This window comes from Aulonocara sp. 'chitande type north' Nkhata Bay, linkage group LG17, assembly GCF_057382095.1.
Source record: "Aulonocara sp. 'chitande type north' Nkhata Bay isolate Kocher_YH1m ecotype deep benthic linkage group LG17, A_spYH_male_GT1.1, whole genome shotgun sequence".
Classification (NCBI taxonomy): Eukaryota; Metazoa; Chordata; class Actinopteri; order Cichliformes; family Cichlidae; genus Aulonocara; species Aulonocara sp. 'chitande type north' Nkhata Bay.
In genome coordinates this window covers 37,514,041-37,535,256 of record NC_141360.1, presented here as the reverse complement: position 1 = coordinate 37,535,256, position 21,216 = coordinate 37,514,041, and the positions used below count along the sequence as shown (strand labels likewise).

General features: G+C 40.6%; 1 protein-coding gene across 3 annotated transcripts in view; it reads left to right on the top strand.

Moving 5' to 3' along the window:
• Positions 1 to 21,216, top strand: part of tbc1d22a (TBC1 domain family, member 22a) — a 164,953-nt gene that overhangs the window by 19,753 nt on the left and 123,984 nt on the right. For all 3 annotated transcript variants that reach the window (XM_086268938.1, XM_086268939.1, XM_086268937.1), the window contains exon 6: positions 19,999 to 20,069. In XM_086268938.1, coding sequence (XP_086125064.1) covers positions 19,999 to 20,069 — 71 coding nt within the window. The remainder of the gene's footprint in view (positions 1 to 19,998; positions 20,070 to 21,216) is intronic.

Genomic DNA, 21,216 nt, shown 5'->3' with positions numbered 1-21,216 from the left:
GATACAGCAGAGGATTGGGAGAATGTCATGTGGTCAGATGAAACCAAAGTAGAACTTTTTGGTATAAACTCAACTCGTCGTGTTTGGAGGAAGAAGAATACTGAGTTGCATCCCAAGAACACCATACCTACTGTGAAGCATGGGGGTGGAAACATCATGCTATGGGGCTGTTTTTCTGCCAAGGGGACAGGACGACTGATCCGTGTTAAGGACAGAATGAATGGGGCCATGTATCGTGAGATTTTGAGCCAAAACCTCCTTCCATCAGTGAGAACTTTGAAGATGAAACGAGGCTGGGTCTTCCAACATGACAATGATCCAAAACACACCGCCTGGGCAACAAAGGAGTGGCTCCGTAAGAAGCATTTGAAAGTCCTGGAGTGGCCTAGCCAGTCTCCAGACCTCAACCCCATAGAAAATCTGTGGCGGGAGTTGAAAGTCCGTGTTGCTCGGCGACAGCCCCAAAACATCACTGCTCTCGAGAAGATCTGCATGGAGGAATGGGCCAAAATACCAGCTACTGTGTGTGCAAACCTGGTAAAGACCTATAGTAAACGTTTGACCTCTGTTATTGCCAACAAAGGTTATGTTACAAAGTATTGAGTTGTATTTTTGTTATTGACCAAATACTTATTTTCCACCCTGATTTACGAATAAATTCTTTACAAATCCTACCATGTGGATTCATGGATTTTTTTTTCACATTCTGTCTCTCACAGTTGAAGTGTACCTCTGGTGCAAATTACTGACCTCTGTCATCACTTTAAGTGGGGGAACTTGCACAATCGGTGGCTGACTAAATACTTTTTTGCCCCACTGTACATGGTGCTGGTTGACTTGCAGTTTGAATCAAAGTGTGCAAAATTTGTGTCCCTTGGACGACTTTGCACATGTAGACTGTTTTAATTTGTACACACACACACACACACACACACACACACACACACACACACACACACACACACACACACACACACACACACAGACAGAGTGGGCATTAGCTATGGTCCTAAAATGTAAATGTAGGATTTCATTAGGCTTGAATAGCCTTCGTCAGCACACTTCTTCACCCCTTGAAAACTTTTCTAACAAACTGGTTCACAAGTCATCAGTGTTAGTCAACAGCGGTTGCGGCCGGCTCGGGAAAAGTGTATCTTGCACATCAGCAGAGTGTCTTGAGATGTCAGCTCCCATTAAGGCCTGCCAGGCATCACATGCTGACTGTCTAAATTTAGTTTAGTCCCTGCACCATGATTAGATACCCCAGAATGGGCGAGCCACGCTGCCGGCTGCTGGCAGCATGAAAGATGAACTTCATTCACAGGACATAATTAAGTGAAGGATTGGAGGAGAAGGGGGGTGCTGAGAGGTGATAGGGAAGGGGAGAAGGATGGGGCAGATAAGATAAGATAAGATAAGATGAAACTTTAATGATCCCCGTGGGGAAATTGGGTCATTGCAGCTCCAAAGAATGGGATATAGATGAAAATACAAAAGGAAAAAAATAAATTGCCAACATCTGATGGAATTTAAGCCTCTTATAAACACAAAGGTAAATAATATCACTATGTGCTCACAGTTGGATGATTTGCTTTTGCTGTTACTTAGATTATTTTCAAAGACTTTTACAGCTCCCCTTTTTTTTTTTTTTTTTTTTTTAACAATTTAAGAAGTTTTCATTTAAAAGTAAGATGACCAGACACATACCACTCCTTGTCCTTTAAGGGCAGGCCATTATTTCTGCTGCTGCCTGGGACGCATTAATGCTTATACAATTTGCACATACATACCAGCAGACTGTGTCAGTGGGGATGACACCCCCTGGTGTGGAAGGGAAATTTGACCGACTGTCCTTGAGCTCAAAGGACGAGGGTTGGGATGATCCATTGGCTGGTTGCTCGCTTGAATGGTGTAATTAATTTCAGAGGCAGCCATGTTTTGGGGCCAAGCCACCTGACATGGTTGGTCTGCCAGCCTCTAGAGACCAAATGTAGAGATGTGTGTGACTTGGTGCACAACCCAGCACCATTGGTCCCACAACTTAATACTTGGTTATGTACTACTGGTATTTGGCCAAGAAATAGTTTGGGTGCATTATATAAATATTTCACCTGTCAGTACATTATTTCTTTTTCTTGATCAACTTGCTTCAGGACCTCCTTTGCATTCAGAACTTTAACACCGCTGTCAGTTTCTCTCTTAACTGTCTCTCTCTCTTCATTGAACCTTGCGACAGGTTGTGACAGCAGTCTGTTTAGCATGTAAGGTCATGTAGAAGGTGATGACCTGTACGCTTGTAAGAGTAGAGTGATTGATGTCAGGTTGATCTCTGCTAATTATTCCTGATGTCCTGAGGCGAGCCGGTCTGTTGAGTGAACCTGAACACAGCACCCACGGTATGCACAGTGAGGGGGAAGCTATTTTAGACAGAACTGAGGGGGGAAGGGGGAAAAAATGAGTCCCGTCTACTACAGAGTAGAACTTTTGCAGTTTCACATTCCATGTTACAAGTGAAACACTGAAAAAATATATTTAGCGAGTTAATAGAGGTTTTTATTTTGTTTTTGTTTTTTTGGGGGAGCTGTACTTCAGATTCAATGCAAATCGCATCTCAATGAACCCAAAATGTACTTATTTTTTCCATTTGTTTTAGAGAAATGGAAGAAGAGATTCAACCATTAATTATTTTCATGATTAATCAATCAAGTGTAAGCTAATACTGAAAAATTTAATACTTGGACCCCATATTCATTATATCAGAAAATATTGAAACATCTCCATACAGCTTATTAAATGATCTTGTTTCTCTTACAAATGCTTCAGAAGTGACAAAACCATTACTATGGCTATTTATAAGCACTGATGGATTCATTGTTGGGATCACCTCAGACTGCTTCAATTAAAGCTTTAATGGGAATGATTAAAATTAGTCACCGTCAAATTAACAGATTTATTTATTACATTTATTAGATATTTGGACCGACACTTAGCCTAAATGATTTTTAATTTTCTTGACAGGTGGCATTGCAGTTCAGTTCATGCTTGGAGGTATGACTAAAAGTTTTTATCACGGTGCTTCTGAAAAGTTCTAGCAGTTTTCATGGTGGCATTATTATTACTCTTATTACTGTTGTTATTATTGCTTGATTGGCCTTTATGTAGACTTATGTTGGCTTAATATACTGTCCGAAGTGCTTGGAATAAACATTTTATTGTTGTGATAAAAGCTAAACTGTTTCACCATCTTTACGGCTTTTATTCATTTGTCAGCATGCGAGGGGGCAGTCTGGACACTTAGCTTTGCAATTGCGATAACTTGAGAACAAGGTGACGTGGGATTTTGAAATTGTTGCCATAGGCATATCTACTAAAAATCTCGGACCAGTACGAATTGCAGTGATCTCGACCTCAAGGTCAAGGTCAAAGGTCAGCTTTTCTGAAAATTCAATTCAGTTCAATTTTATTTATATAGCGCCAAATCACAACAACAGTCACCTCAAGGCGCTTTATATTGTACAGTAGATCGTACAATAATATGTACAGAGAAAAACCCAACAATCATATGACCCCCTATGAGGATTTTCAAATTCATACCATAGCTGCACCTAATAGAAGGCTGAGTAGTACTGGCAGCTATGGCTACAGCTGTTTGTGAAAGGTGCCTGTTAGCCCACAATAGCACGTTACCTCCACCTTAGCTGCTTTGCTGTGGGTGCACGTAGAGGAGCCGGCTGAGCATCTCTGGCAGTGGCGAACTGAGAACTGATGACTCGCCGGAACAAGTCTCTTTGAGCCACGTGGGCCACAGGAACTTTAAGTTCTTCATTCATTACCACGGCTCCACAGTTCATCAAACTTTTTGCTCACAGAGCTCTAATAGCTGTTGATTGGTGATTAGTAACAGTTCATGAAACATCCAGCTGTTTATGATGCGGGTAAACATCTTGACAAATGCACCGCTATATGGCACGTTGTGTTGTTGAACATTTGTGCGTGTGTGATGTGTTTAGAGACTGTATTTAATATTGTAAACTCTCTCTAAGTCACTCTCTAGGAGAGACTATAAGCCACAATTTTACAGACTTTATGCATATCTTTCTCTTTTAATACATTTTAAGACCAAGAGCTGGCATCTGACATCAAGCAGTTATTGCTGGATAGCAGAAATACTGCTGTTGCTATGGCAATGGTCTTTTCTCCTCTTTTTCTTTTTTGGCAGTTTATCCTTTCACTTCCACCTTTTCATCATTTCTTTTTCTTTCTTTGAGTCTTTTTTCCCCCTTATTTTTGTTTGCTCAGTATTTGGTATATACTGATATGTGGTCACTTAACACACGTACTCCCACACATGCCGGAGATCTGTGGGTCAGCAACACTGTAAATAACTTACAGAAACACATACAACGCACACAAACCGATATCTAACATTAAGAAAGAGGAACAAACCAAACCAAACGGCTGCTCAGTGCGCAGGAACACACTTGCTTCCATTACCTCGCTGCCTGTCGGTGTGTCTCTACCCTCTGTTGGGGGTGCTGCAGCTCTTTGTTACTCTTGCAGCATTTCAGCGCCCGACTACCATCAGCCTCATTGCAGCAGCGGTGGTTTGGAGGCCTGCTACTTTCTGCCACGCTTTGCTCGCTACACACTTTGTAGTGCTACAATCTGCAATCCCGTTACACAGCAGTCACCATATGATAGGCTTACCATCAGGACCGTCTGCAAAGTTAATAGACGCTATCAAAGTGTGAATTGGCGATGTAATTCAATTCAGCTCGGTCTTAAAGCTTTGCCTAAAAGCACTGATCATGTGTGACGATTCCAGAGGTGTGTGTCACGAGCTCGGCAATTATAAAAAAAAGAGATGATGTAGCTTCAGACTGGCCATCCTGCAAAGAGAGGGGACTCCATGTTCATTCTGATGAGACGCCAATAAAATCTATTTAAAGGAGCAACATTTTCCTTTTATTTAAAAGCTGGGAGAGATATTGTGAGAAATACTACATTTTTAAGACTCTGTGTTTTCTTATTTCCCCTTTTTGCTTTAAAATTGTATGCTGTGTCAGTCAGTGAATGAACATTTGTTTGTGCACGCTGCCTCCTAGCATGTCCCCAGGCGTAACACCTGACTTGATAAGGTTGATCCAACCACCAGCTGTCTCCTGTGTCAGTATCCTCACAGATTGTCTGGCTTAGTTTATTCATATGTTACACCATGTGGTCTTCCAGGTGAGTTTTTCATTCTCCCTTTCTTTCATTTTAGGAAGCTTGACTGAACAGACCTCAGCTCTTACAGTTCTCTCCCAGCTGCTGAGAAATTTCTCCTTTATGTGCACGCCGGGCAGACGTACACATCTGCAGCCATCAGCTTTACCCTTCAATTCAGTATCTAAATTAATCCGTTTACTAACTTATATTTAAAATTGTGACAATTCTCCATTATAGCTCTGCCCACAGCCTAGTTGTGTAGTAATTTTATTCATGATTAATAACACAGCGTTCCTTAGCAGGCTTTCTTTTACTTCCTTAAGGCTAAATCGAGATAAAAAAAAAAATTCCCATTAAGTGTCAGGTTTAATTTCAAAAACCATATACAGTGAATAAAAACCAGCAAGTTATAAGGCAGATTGATAACCTTTTACTATTGCAGAAACTTTCAGTATATTTTTAATTAACCATTTATTCTGCAGTAAAGGAAAAAGTGGATTTCTGCATTCAGAATCGATGCTTATTGTGTTCGACAGCCCCGGTGGTGGTGGCTGACATTAAACATGGACACAATCTTAAATAATGAGGTCAGCAAATGCAAGTAATCCCTGTGAGTCAAAAGCTCAGGCTGTTTCCCGCTGTTTGTTCTGCTCTTGGCTCTATAATCTGTCATATATGCTTGATATGAATATCCTTAGAATGGTCAACTCATATAGGAAGTGACATATGCTGTGCAGACCTGTTTCAGATTGAAGATAAACTGAGCAGCCTGACCAAAGGTGAATTATTCTGAACTGTAAATCAGCCTGAGCTTCTCGAGAATTCGAGAATAAAAATGTGGAGCTGGACATAAGCATAATAGGTCCCCTTTTACAGGATCAGTTTCACCTCAGACCTTTGCTCTAGGCCAAAAGAAAACTCCCTCTGCAGTGATCAGCGTGTGTTTCAGATTTTGTTTTGAAGCACTTTAATGAGGAGTATTCACTGTTAACTATTGCAGTTTGGTGGTTTATATATAATCTAAAATATATAAATATTTGTGGACAGCAGCTCTTTCAGTCAACAGAAATGTTGCATGCAACACTAACTTACCTGCAATTTAATATGACTGCAGAAAAGGTGTCACCAGGCCAGATATTTTTGAAAGTGTTTCACTCAAACCAGTTAAAGGCGAGGCAAACCTCGGGGAATTAACTATACAAATTCTCTGTGTTCATGCAAAAGAACACACACACACACACACACACACACACACACACACACACACACACACACACACACACACACACACACACACCTGTATGCTCATCTGTGTTCCGTGTCCTCTCCCAGCCATCTGGGCCATCCATCAGGTCTCCTGAGCAGGTATAATCCAGGGAGGGAGTATCTTTTTACAAGAGTCCCATTAGTTTACGAGCCGTCTGCTCCCTGGCGCTATCGCTTTGTCCTTTAGATGAGTTAGACCATTCAGGACTCTCTCACAGCATTCAAGGTTTATAGGAGGAGAGCTTAACTTTTTAATATACTCTGTGATAAAGGTGTCTGTCCTGATTGTATTGTTTTTCTGACCTCAGTGACTAAATATCTTGAATAATAAGCTCGAGAAGATATTGCATTCGCTGACTTTATCACTGAGGTATTTCCCGAAACAGGTACTTTGGGAAACACCGTTGTAAAATGTGCTTTATAAGCTTTACGTTTAATACTACACACATGAAGGAAAGATTTAAGAAATAAATTGTACTGGTTCTTATTGCGTGTAGATCTCACCACTATAGGTCAGTAGATTTTAGATTCAGTCAACAGAGTTGTGTTTTCTTACACCTCCCAGTTCAAGTGTATATCCCTAGCTACAGTGGCCACTGTAGGATAAACAGTGGTTGCCAACGTTCATCTGTAGTGAGTGTGGGTGGTCACCTCAACTGCCATGCATCATTTACTCTGTTTACTTTGGAAGAGGCTGTAAAAAATTTTGTTAAATGAATCGATACGGAATCGATTAGTCAGTGATGCTCACTTCTGTCCAATGACAACAATACTAAGGTGAGGTGTAAAGGATATCCTGAACTTTTCTGCTCTGCTGTTAGCTGTCATTAGCTGCTGTTAGGCAATGTTAGTGAAACTTTCTAACACTGTTGCACTCGGACGCTGCCATCACTGCCATGTGATTTCTTTTTCTTTTTTAGTAGGAAACTGGAGTCTGACATTAGCTGGCATAAAATTAGCTTATAACTGTTGTTGTTTTTTAGCTGGCTAGTTGTCAATGATTTGCACGTCTAATCTGCTGACAATAAGTAATTGTGACAGTATCAAGAAAAAAAAAAACACGTTTTCACATTCACATCACTAGTTCAGGAAGTGGTGAGTAAGAGGTGAGGGGGAAGAGGATGACGTTTTATCCAGATGCCAGTGGCGTGGTGTCTTTTCTTCATGTTTTCACTTCATTCGTGAACGGGACCCTTTCTCAGGTGATAAAACATCATGTTTTGAATGTGAAGATGCAGCGTATGAGTGAAAATTTGCCTCTACTACACACGAACACCTACGGATTCTCTCCTCTGCCTTTGGTGTGGTACATATGTGGCTTGTCTCTAGTCACATAGATAATTAAGCAGAATGGTGATGATGTCCATCTTGGCCAGTGTATTCAAAATGGTGGTGCAACAATGTGGCTTCAGCAGATTGATGCCCGCTCCTGCATACATCAGTTAACATTATTTTTGCTTATTTAATAACTTCAGAAATGGCATACTGTGCCTTTAAGATGTAGCTGATGCTCAAAGTTTCATCAAATTGGTGTTTGTAGGTTGACTTTATCTTAAGCTGATGTATGTGGAAAGCTAAGTGTTCGCAGGATTGAGTTTGGATTTGCTGAAGAAGCTTCTGGAAGCTTCTGTTGCAGAACACAACTCTTTGGCCAGGTGTGTTTAGGTGTGTGTGTGTGTGTGTGTGTGTGTGGTATTCACGTGCGTGAATATGTGTGTTGTGTTTTGCCCCAGTGGTCGCGCTCCGATTGAATGATGCCTGAATAGTGCATGGCTTCGGCCCGCCAACCGTCTTCCCTCCTGCTCCCATCAGCTCCCTGCTCATCCAACACTGACTGACAGCACTTCTTCCCTCTCCCGCTGTCTTCTATTCTTCTTCCTGGCCTTCACAGAACTGTGCACACAGGCAGGTAGACTGACTGACAGGCAGGTAGACAGGCAGACATGGAAGGGGTGCAGGTACACACTCTGACATGCACATTTACAATCACACATGTGTGCACACTTCCTTATAGGAGCTCAATTTGATTTTTTTTTCATTACTTGGTTGTTTATAGTGAGTCCTCCCTTGCTGAAAGGAGCTTCTTAGCTCTGTTGTTTCACTCTTTCAGTCCTTTGTCATGCTTGGATGATTGTATTGGTGGCACTTGACTATATACTTTGTGCACACTCAAGATCCCAATAGGTGATAACCCAACAAATAACCCGCTCTTTGTGGAAAATGCAACAAAAATTCCGCTTTGAGATTATTTTTGTTTTGAACGAAGCAAGACTCGGAAGCCCAGAAACGTACGTGAAGCTGACAGATCCAGGATTTCTTGCAGCATCTAAATGAGCAAATGGAGGTAACATATGCTGTTAAATCATTTGGATGCACAACCTGTAACATGTGGCAATGCTGGTGGAAAAAACTATGAGTCTATGAAAAACTTGCAATTATGTAGCAGTTTCACTTAAAAACTTAATTTAAAACAATACAAATCATCCAAGAAAATTGCCGTCCAACCGCCTAGCCCTGAACAAAACCCGTGTTTAGGTTGTCAGTCCAGACAAAAACGAGGGACCAGAGCATCTTCTCACATGTGCTGTTTCTTACATTAGGCTTTCTGAACACAATAAAGTGTGTTCCTCAGGATTTGTTTTCTTATTTAACATCTTGGATTACGCAGCCATTTTCATTAGAAGCTGAAATCCTTTTTAAAGTGAGGTAAATTGTGTTTAATTAGCATTCAAAAACCTAAGGGTTCAGTGAGCATTACTAGTGTGCTTACATCCAAAAATTCATCTAATATTGAAAATCTCACCGTGTTTGTTAATGAATGCTGCTCGTCTCCTAATTGTTTAAGGTCTAAGAAGCTACAAAAAAAAAGAAGAGAAACTTATCTGTTGAGCAAGGCTCAACAAGTCCTGCAAATTAAGAGACAAACTGGAATGGCACACTTGCAGAGCACGCTCTTTGCCAATGCACTGCGCACTCTCACAGTTTTTAAGAAACTGATCTGGATCAGCATCATAATCTAATGGGTTCTTTCTATGCCTGTGCTCTGCCTGTCTGCCAAGTTGCATTAAATTGGTAGTGTTTTGCACAGTCCTGCTGATAAACAGAGACAAGCAGCACCTCTGATGGGGCTCTACTCGGCCTTTTGCCTTAGTGGAGGAAATGTATCATTTGTTAAAGCCCTTTGTGGTTTATGATCTCATGTTCCTATTTGCAGGCTGATATGGTTTGTCTGCGCCTTCTAAAATTGCTGTAAATCAGTGTTAAAAAATAAATCACATTGATGTGATTGGGCATTGTTCAAAAAAAGAGCATGGTTTTAGTTAAAATAAAACAAAGACTGGGTGATATGTTGTTAAATCTGTTAATTTTATATATTTAGAAACAGATAAGTACTGTTTGCTTTTTGAGCCAAAGTATCTCAATCTGTGGACTATCTGTATATCCTTTTTGGAATTAGTATGTGACATAATTAAAAGATGTTGAGGTACCAGTAGTAAATATAACCAGATTCAGACCTTTTCAGAGTTCAGAAACCGAGAGGAAGGAGAAACACAATGAAACACGCAGCCACAACACTGCTAGAAGAACAAACCAGAACTGGGTTTCAAGTTTACAGGTGTATGAGAGTCAGATTATAAATTGTTATAACCAACAAATGACCAAAAACACTCAAACAGATCGTTTGCATAATTCCAAAAAGAAGAAATACAAGTTGTCAGTGACATTGTGACACTGAGAGCAGGTGGATATGTGTGGACCCCGCCCACAGCCGTATGTCAGAGTACAGACTGTTCTCACACACGTCATGGATATAAGGTTCAGTTTCATGTGCATAGGGCTGTCAGCTCTTCATCTAGAAGGTCTTCAGAAACTTCAGGAAACTATAACTAAAAGTAAAGTACACTGGATTTATGGAGAAAACAATGTTGCTTCACCTGCCTCAGCTGATGCAGCCAGTGGACTCAAACAGGAAGGTCATAAGGTCACAAAATAAATGTTAGATTTAAAAATACTGAATTTTTTTTCTAATAGAATTATTTATTTTTCTCATCTTTACCTGGTAGTTACTTCCTCAGTTTACTGTTTTTAGAATCGCTGTGGCCAGTGGCTTTGTCACTTGTTCAAAAACACTTGTTCATGAGGAAAATACTTGATTGAGGCTGTGTTCTAATGCAGGTTTCTTAATAATCTAGAAGTAGGATTAACTTGTCTTTACAGTGCTGCAAACCCTGGAATTTATTGAGAAAGGCCTCTGTCTTTAACAATGTCTGAACTAGCTAAATGTTAAGGAAGTGATCCTGTGACCCACATGTATGTGCCAGAGAGAATCTGGGTCAGAGAGGTGACAAAGACACATTCTCTCCTGCTTTAATAAGCACAGTTGAGGTGGCCTTTATCAAGGCAGCCAGCCCCGTCTGCTCAGTGAAGCTGCTGTCTGCGACGGTACATGAGTGAATGCACTGGAAAACTCCGCCTTGCGCTCATTTGACGTGACCTTTACGTCCCCTTGATACTGCTCTCAGAGTTTGGTTGTGTAACACTTTGGGTTATCTTGGCTGGTTAAATAAGTTTTAATGGAATATAAACACGATAAAACATATTGCGCCCTTTGAATGTTTCAAGAGTCACTGAGCATTTGCTCCCTCCGAGCGCCCCCCCCATCAGAGGAGCTGTTGTGGGTGTTCAACATAAGGTACATGGTGTTCTAATCACCCCCTGTGGTCCCGGCTTAACTCCAGCCAAGACAAAGTGAACTCCTGTAAGTTCATGCATAATGGAATACAGTAGCCACAGAGAAGAGACTCGCAGCACTTGGCCTTGAGTTGTTACAGGTGTTGGGATTTTTTATTTTTTTATTTTTTTAAATGGTGGTAAGAAATAAGGCTTCATCCAAGGTTGGGTCTGTCCCTCCAGAACAATCCGTTGAGATCTGTGTCCAACATGAAAAACACCCACGATACTGATCATGTTAAGTCCAAAGAACCTTATAACATAATGAGATGTTTTATTGGTCTCCACAGGGCCCCCTCTTTCACTTCTCTATATGTGCTTTGAAATAACTGCCTGTGGGGTGAATTGACTTTAAATAGAGGTTTTGCTTTAATTTTGTCTGTCTCCAGAGACCTCTTTAAAAGAAATGTCCTTATAGTTTTTTTTCTCTTCTAGATATTATGATGTATAGCGAGGAGTGACAAATTTGTCAGCTAAAAGTGTCTTGTTTGCATTGCTAACTTTGTTCGGTGAAAGTGACGCCGACAGCTAGTCCCTCGTCACCTCCGGGACAGTTGCAGAAACTTCTCCGCCCTTCATTTTGACAAGTGCCCGCTGAGCAAAAACAACAGATTAATTTTCGAAATGTCACAAAATGCCTTTAATTTATTCCAGTGGAGTTTGGGTTCGGCTGTCTCATTCATAACGCACAAGAGATGCCCTAGAGAGTTATATGTTTTTTGAGAGATGAGCTAGCCTCGCACTAATGAAACGACATCTGCAATTTAGCCTGTATGTCAGCTATGCTCATTTTGCCCTCTCTATCTCTGCCCACTGTGGGAAATTGAGTTTTATTCCTTAGCAATGAGTTCTTGGGAATTGCAGTATGGTTGTGTAGTATTCATTTAGGAAATGGCAATTTTTTTCTTCTTCTTCAAAAAATCAGTATTTAAAGACTCTTTTGGAAGAATAGTGCGTCACCTTGGAGTAGATTTTACAGATGGATTATAGATTTATATATTTCCTCATGCAGTTCTCAGCTCAAGGAAGCCTTTTAAGCCAGGAGTAGTTAGAATGTGTGATACTGGAAGGTTGGTCCATTGTATTTTCATGTACAGAACCAGTGTGTGCATACGTCCTCCTTACAGTCAAGCTGTGGGTCTAGAACCATCAGCGCTCACGTTGGGGTAACTAATTTTGATTCTGTAGTCGTCCGGCTCTCTGCTGGGGAATGTTTGGAAGACGGTGAATTGCAGGAATAGAGGTCGTTTTCTCTATAGGATGTAGGGCACCTTTCCTTGTTCTGCTAGCTGCATGGTGTAAGTAAATATTTGCACCTTGCCCTTCGGACGCACCGCTGCGTATCTACATACACAAGCAATGCAGTCCTTCTCCCACAAGCTGTTCCTGCAGAATATTTGACCACAAAGGACAGAGGCGTTTTGAAAATCACTGCAAAATCAGGATGTAAAGACCATTAGCCAACTTCTGCCCCATGCCCCTTCACTCCCCTCCTCTGTGCAGCCTACGGAGAGATTAATGCTAGGTAGGTGAGCTATAACATAGTTTAATTAAGCCCGAATCACCAAGATTCATGGACCTATTTCTTTGTCTGACAGTGCAAATGAAGGTTCAAAGGGTGCAAGGCAAGAGGAGAGACACCTTTTGACAGGCTGTTAGGAGCATAATGAATGTGGAGGTACACATAGGATAACTATTTCACCCTTAAGGACTGTTGCAGATGATTTCTGCATAACCTCAGTGCAGGTATTCTACTCTACATATCTGAAAGGTAGATGTCGTGGCAAGCAGCCTCGTGCTAGATTCAGATATATGATCAGCCACCAGTGGTAAAGATGTAAAAGTTCATCCTATAATGGGGAGGCGTTAAAATAATAGAAGAATAATATGCCCCGGACCCTCTGACGTGCAGTCGTGGTAATCAATATGCGGAGTACTTCTCGAGCCTGCAAAACAGGATGTTCCCCGAGGACAAGCACAGGAGCGGTGCGATTCGAGTGCAAACAGAGCGGCCGCTGTGCAGATCGATCTCAGCTTCTGTGGCATCAGGATAGCGTTATGCATTGGAAGTAACATGAAGTATCGCATTATGAGTTATTCCCCAAACAGAATGCGAACTGTGGAGGAAAAAAATACTTTTGAATAGGACAGAAGATTGTTTCCTGGCACAGTGTCAGGCACAAGATGAATGGCTTGGAAATAGAAATGCCTCAAATTGATGTTTTTACTAAAGATATAGATATTTTTTTCATTTCCATCCGTTCTTTTTACTTTTGAAAACCCATAATTTTTGGGGTTGTATCTCCAAATATTTGTATCATGCTGCGTTTTTAAAGATTCCAGCAGTTGCATTGTATTTATTTCTCTCTTTTCTAAATGCATTTATTTATCTTTTGTAATGTCTGGTCCAGTTTGTGTCATGATTACATAAACTCCCCCCAAAAAGTTTTAAGATGAGTTGAAAGGCACATGAAACACGAATGCAATAAAACCCACACAAACAAAACCATAAATACAAAGTAATATGTTTTTAACACTTCCTGCTATTCTTTTTAGATTTGTTGTTTGCGTTTTTCAGAATGTAGTTCTGAAACCAGTCCTGCAGCTGAAATTACATATTAATGTACTGTTTAGTTCTCTGAAATAATATACAGGATTCTTATGTATCAAACTACATTGTCATTAATAATCCACAATGCAGTTTAAACGGTAAACATGTCAACGTGATGTCCCCCTCTCTGCCTTTAATCAGGACAGTAGTTTTGCAGAATCAACCTTGTGCTTTGTTCACTATGACCTGAAACTAGCAGTTGAGCTCATAATATCATCAGTAAAGTGTTTGCTGGGATCACAGTGCAACAGAACTGATGACACAACTCACTGATTTTTAACCAGAGGTGGTGTTTCTTTAGAAAGAATTAATGCATTAGCTTGACTTTTCAAAGGATGCTATGCTCCTTTTTTATACTGTTAGAAGCTAAGTAGTGTGCCTGAATAGGTACATATTACTGCTATTCATGCAGAAGTATGTTGAATGATAGTACACATAGAATATGGGATTTTGAATGCAACAGCACTGATATCCACGATTTTTAAAAATCTGGTGAGTAAATAATATTTCTGTTGCAGTTGGGTTTGATTGGACAACTTTGGTGCTGCTGTGATTTAAATGTCCACACCATACAATTGTAGCAATAAAGGAAAAGCAGCCTCCCAAGTGTCGTCTTCAACTTGTTGTAGTGTTGTGGAGCAAAAAGGGAAGGAATCCATTCTTTTGCTTTGCGTTTTTTATGGTCTGTGTGATGTCTGAAGGAGTTTTTTTTTTTTTTAAAACTACGACCTGCTGCTGCACACGCTGCCTTGGGGTAATCGACACCTTCCCACATCACGGTGCTCTGACTGTCTCTGAACCAGCAGACCCATGCTGTGCACTAGATCACTGTATTGAATTTCTATATAATTAAAGTCACTGGGGGTAAGGTAAGAGAGAAATTTTAAGTGGAAGATGCGCAGGAACTAAAGAGAATAAATAGCTGCTCCCATCAGCTGAACAAGCTCTAATGCGTTTCACTCAATTTAGCCAATGGACTTAGCCCATTGCTGTTTAGCTGATTGCTATTTCCTATTCTGCTATCTGTCACTGGCTCTGCGTTGCATTTGCCTTGAAGAACAGGCAAGGCAGAGTCATTTGGCAGCGCTAATCAATACTGTTCACTCTGTGCAAAGACCTTATCAATTTCCAGCCGGTTCCATGAATAGGAGCAGAGGAGGAACTTGGCTTATTTATTAGGTACATTTGTTTTTTCTTTTTTTGTTTTTTGTTTTTCTCACAGAAAAAAGTATGTTAAGGTGGTGGCATTTCCTTTGCTCAAAAATCAATCCTCTGTCTTTCTTTCACTCGGAGAATGCAGGTAAAACAGTGGCAGTGCAATTACAAGTGAAGAGATTTCCATTCCTTTTTTATGTTTCCCTCAGTTTGGTGAATGCTAATGGGGGCTTGTAGATTTGCAGGGCACGGGCAGAGCGAGGCCCATCTGTGAATAATGGATGAGTTAATGTTAGCGAGAACTCATCCTGGAACCCACTCCTCAGAAGAAATACATATAATTTTTTATCTTTGGTTTCCTGGACTGCGTGATTCTGATTGGCAGGGTCATCCAGTCATCTCACGTACCTCTCGTGTAGAGCTTCATATCAACGAAGACCAATGCAGTATACCACAGTACGGATTTCTAGCACGTCCAACTGTGTGGCGTCATGTATATTTACTAATATTTCTTTTAGTCGATATCAGTGTTTCCTTCAAGCTTAAAGGTTTCTTTTTACTTTAGAGGGTTTGAAAAGGATTAAGCTTGGTTTAAATGCTATTTATTTTCTGTCAGAAGTTTAACATTGTAGAGCTATATTTTAAACGAATAACATTTTTATATATATTAAAGTAAAATCTTAAATCTGACTAGGCAAAAGGTTGAAGAGCTACAGAAGAACACAGGTGAACTGGAAAACTAAATTCTTTGGTCAGTTCCAAAGAAACGAAGTAGCTGTAATAACTACTTCTATACTGTTTTTATTTCTTTTTTGTATAGAAACAAACTGTTTCCAGTTGTTAAGAAATGTCCCCATAAATAGAAAAAAGGAACACTGAAATGATTTTGTATATATCCTCAGTACAAATTTAAAAAATCCAATTCACTTTTATTTATATAGCGCCGTATCACCACAATTGTTGCCTTAAGGTGCTTTATATTGTAAGGTAAAAACCCTGCGATAATACAAAGGAAAAAAACCTTTCAAATAAAATGAAGAAGAACTTAAACAAAACTGACACTCGGTTGCGGTCTGCTTATGCTCCAGGAGGAACAAAGGGGACATGAAGTGCAGTCTCAATGAAGTGGGCAGTGAGGCTCATATATGGATCAGATGTGTGACTTGTTCATGAGCAGCAATCCGAACACAGAAGTTCATCCCTCTGTTTACGCTCGGGATGTTTACGGCCTTGGAGTTGGTAACGATGCTCAGCTACTTTAATCAGCTGCTTAAATCGGACATTTTCAACTGTGGTTACCGGCGTTGTCTATTGTAATGGTGTTAGCTGCCTTTGTAGAAACATGCTTTTGCAACAGTGTGTGCTCTGCTCTGCTTGTTTGGCGGAGGTTAAATAGCCAGATTATCTCCACGCTCCCGATTTCCTTAACAACGTCCTCGTGTTTTGAGCCTGGGGTTGTGCCATTGGGGTGTCACATGTTCGATATCACTGTTGCTTGAGTTTTCGCTCAACATGCTGGTTTGTAGCTTCTCAAACATTAGCGCTGCTGCTGCTCGGACTCGACTCCAACCACAATTTTTTCCGCGCTGCACTCTTCTCATTGTCATTGTCATTCTGTCAACTTTATATTGACCATGTCTTATATTATAGAAACATTTTTGGTTGATAATGCTTTTTATTATCAACCAAAAATGTTCTTTTTTAAATTTTTTTTATTATTTTATTGCCCTGCTCTGGATGAGTTGGAAATCCGCATCATCTTGAATTTCCTCCTTAAGAGGAACCTGTTTTATGAGACGTTATGCCTTTGCTAAATGAATTGGGATGAAGCTATAATTTTGTGTTTTCAGTAGACACTGGGTCGTGAAAACGGCGTAAAATCACTAGTTAAAAATTTTAAAAAAGCAAACCCTAACAAAGCAAAACAAACAAGTAAATAAAGTTTGCCTTAAAATAAGGTTTCAAAAGCCTCCTTCCAACAGAGATTCTTGTACCGTGCGTGTGCCATCACTCGAACCTTTCATTAGCCCAGAAAAACAGGGAGATCTACCTAATCTTTGATGTGGTAGTGTATACATAAGCCTGTTACTACACAGCTGAAATAGTAGCATCACAATTAACCAACATGTTTGCTGGTTTAGTTGGTGATTAGCTCTTTGGGGCAGGGAACTTTCATATTTGCCAGATTTATTTATTTATTTTTTTTAGACTGTCTTTCGTCTGATTATGATTCCTCTGCTAAGACCAACCTTTGGCCTTTTACTGCTTTTACTGCTTTAACATTAAATCAGTCAGGACCCTTTCAAATGATGCCATAGTTAGTTTAGGTTTACAGTCTAGTAACCAGTAAAATCACCTCACTGTTTGTTGTGAGCATCCTTTGCCTCCTGCATTTCTCCACAATTTTAAAAGGAATTGGAGAACTCTTGGAGGATTCTGTGGACTTAGCCTGTCTCAGTCGTTTCTGTTTCTCGCTGGTATTTCTGGCTCAATAACGTTGAGATCAGGACTCTGTCAGCCTCTTACCATCTGCTGCAGGAATTCTTCCTGCTGCTGAAGACGGTTCTTTGTGACTCTCTCTTTGGGCTCGTCTTTGTGCTGCAAAACGAATCTGAGACCATCCAGACACCTTCTTTATGGTGCACAGATTCCAAAATATAAACTGTCTTAAAGCTTTTCACTGTATTGCATTGTTGTGAGGAAATTGAATACTTTACAAAGAATTCTACTGAAATATTAGATGAACGTTTTTGATATGACAACTACATCAGAGGACAAAAGGATGCCCAATATGGGTCAGAATTAGGTGACAAATGACACGTTTTCTAATGTAGTGGGTGGAGACCTTATGGCACGAGTAGGATTAAGTTTGTGCCTCGAACACAAAAGTGGCGCTCCAAACAATAGCTTTAGTTCTGTTTATGAACATGACCTCTTTTTGGTTCAGGGAAATTCAAAGTGACACTTTGCCCGCCAGAAGACAGTGGTTTCTAAATACCACACGACAAAGTGCTTTTTCTCGAGTCATAGCTGATTCCCACACTCACACATCCTCTCACACTGTGTCTGTGGTTGTGTCACAGAGGGAAAAAGAAGGTCCGGCCCGGCTAACACTTAGCACTAAGCCTTATTTTCTGTGAATTTTTTTGTCAGTTCAGTTAAACTATACAAGATAGAGCCATGATGCTTCACAGGCATATAGCTGAGATCAAAATAAAGGCCATGTTCAAAGATATGTTTAGTCTGACCATTCACGTACAGATGATCGAGTATGAGTTGGAACCAGTGCTGGTTGTAACACATTAAACGCAAGCACTGAGTACTTTTTTCCTGTAGTGAATAATCGAAGGCATTTAATTTACAATACCAGTAATCACTTATTTACCTACTTTTTTCAAATGACCAATCTGTCAGAGTGACAGTATTACCACAGTTCCTTCCTTGAGACATTATACATTGTTTGTCTCTGACTTCTTGGCATGCAGCTGTATACTAGTGGAATACACACCCATCCAGGGCCAGAGCTGTGTCTTTGTGCATGTTAATGCCAGCTAGCTTATGCTCTTTTATTATTTGTGGCAAGAGTGATAGAAAATGTGTGGCTAAGGAGCTCTGCTTTACATTTTGAAGAAACGCCTGCAAGCTAAGCACACTGATGGTGAGGCCCACTGAGGAAGAAAACCACAAAATTGCTTTTAGCATCGCTAAAGCTTGTCGCTGGTAATTTGATGGAGGAGATGCTACCAGTGTCAGCTCACTGTGTAATTAAGTGATTTTTATTTAGCGCCTTTTCTACTCTACTTGAGTACTCAAAGTGCTTTATATCATTCACACAAGCCCCTTTTCATACTTCTGAGTGTTTTCTATGTAGTCTAAGAAGGTTTGATAGAAAAGCATCTGGACTTCTTTAAGTTGCTTGAAGATGCTTCACTTCTCATCCGAGAAGCTTCTTCAGTTCTAAGGTGAAATGGTACAGAGTCCCAGATTTAAGCCCTATGGGAGTGTCCCCGAAGAGGGACAATGGACCCCCAAATGATCCTCTACCTAATCCCATGAGTCAAGGTGTGAAATGGTAAATGGCTTGTATTTGTATAGCGCTTTACCAGTCCCTAAGGACCCCAAAGCGCTTTACACATTCAGTCATCCACCCATACACACACACACACACATTCACACACTGGTGATGGCAAGCTACATTGTAGCCACAGCCGCCCTGGGGCGCACTGACAGAGGCGAGGCTGCCGGACACTGGCGTCACCGGGCCCTCTGACCACCACCAGTAGGCAACGGGTGAAGTGTCTTGCCCAAGGACACAACGACCGAGACTGTCGGAGCCGGAGCTCGAACCGGCAACCTTCCGATTACAAGACAAACTCTTGAGCCACGATCACCCAAAACGGGTGTAGATCCCAATCAGCCAAGGTTTCGACTGAACTCATTGTGAAACCTAGCCCCACCCTATCATGTGATTTCCTGAGGTCAGAAGGCCCAGGATGTGAGTGGGCTTTAACGCCTCTGGGCTTTCTATCTAGCATTCACACGCCGATGAACCCAGTGGGAACAACTCGGGGTTCAGTATCAGTATCTAGTAGATTGGAGCAGCCAGAAATCGAACCACCAACCCTCTGATTAGTTGATGATCTGCTCTGCCCCCTGAAGCAGTAAATATAAACTCCCAATGCAAAGCAGTGTTTATTTTTGGTAATGAAAAAATACCCTGACAAGTTAGCCTTCCCATTAGGTAACATTGTCTCATAACATAACAAGTTGCAGTGGTTGGATTGTCAACATGTTGACAAGCCTGATGACAGGTTGGGTCAAATAACAAGAAGAGATTAGCTTTTCTATTAACTGCTCATTGTATGAGGTTAATTATTTAATAAAATCCATCAGTGACTTCAGTTTGGAATGCACTGTTAATATGTTTTAATGCCTAAACCTTAGATATTAAGTAGTATACAGGATGGTGTATATCATATTTCAGAGAATGGTGTGTAAAAAGAGCCTCTTGTGTGTTTGTTTTCCAGATGAGCTGCGGAAACTCAGCTGGTCCGGAATCCCTCGACAGGTCCGACCGATTGCATGGAAACTTCTCTCAGTAAGTTTATTTATTTATTTTTTGGCTATACACACAAGTGGTCTACCTTTATTACATTAAATATTAAATATTATATTTAGATCCCAAGAATGCTTTAAAACACAAATTTCTGTAAAACATAAAAACACATTTACACAAATACAACAAACGCACTCAGACATGCGTAACCTCACGACCAAGCAGAGGAGGAAAAAGATTAATCAAATATGAGCCAGTGTGCACACACAGATCAACGCATTACAGATGATCACACACACACACACACACACACACACACACACACACACACACACACACACACGCTCAAAGTTCCTGTCATGTTCTTTCTCCCTAACCCCTCCCTTTTTTTGATTTATGAAGACTGGTAGCAGTCCTGCTTTTTTTTTCTCCAAGCTTCAATAGGGAAAATTAATTGCAAGGCACAAATAATTTATTCATGAGACGCACGGTGTGTTTACTCATTAAGCCATTGTTGTGGTGAACAGCTTCTAGTCTGCAGAGAGAAGACTGGCTTTTTGAACACCATGACTTTCCCATTAATTACCGCACAATAGTTAATGTGCCGCAGAAAAGATGTCATTAAAGGTGTGTGTGTGCGCACGCGTGCGTGTATATGTGTGTGTGTGTGTGTGTGTGCCTGTTTGTGAGTTGGTTTTTTTTTTGGTATTGGGAGGTTACCAACTGGGTGCTTTAACCATTAATGGCCGCTTTGTTTGGTACTCAACTGATGTAAAGGCTCATAACACTGTATGAAGGTGCACAGCAATGACTGTAATGCAGGCAGTCAGACAGAAGAGAGGAGGGGGGCATCTCAGGACTTTTAGTGTACTAAGGTACCGCAGAGTTAATTTATTGAATTAGCATCTTTCTGTGTCTCCATGCACAGTGTAAACATGCATGCATACAAGCTGTATGTGTGTCTGTATGTATATATATATATATATATATATATATATATATATACATAGATACATAGATATATATAGACTGCAGCAAAGTTTGGGCGTGCAAAGAACAACTGCCCTGTGGTGTGTTTAAACAATGATTGCACCACCTCTGCTTCCCTGGGGAGAAAAAGATAGAGCTAGCAGAGGTGGGGATTGTGTGGATGGCAAGGAAATATATTATAAAAAAAAAAACAGAACAT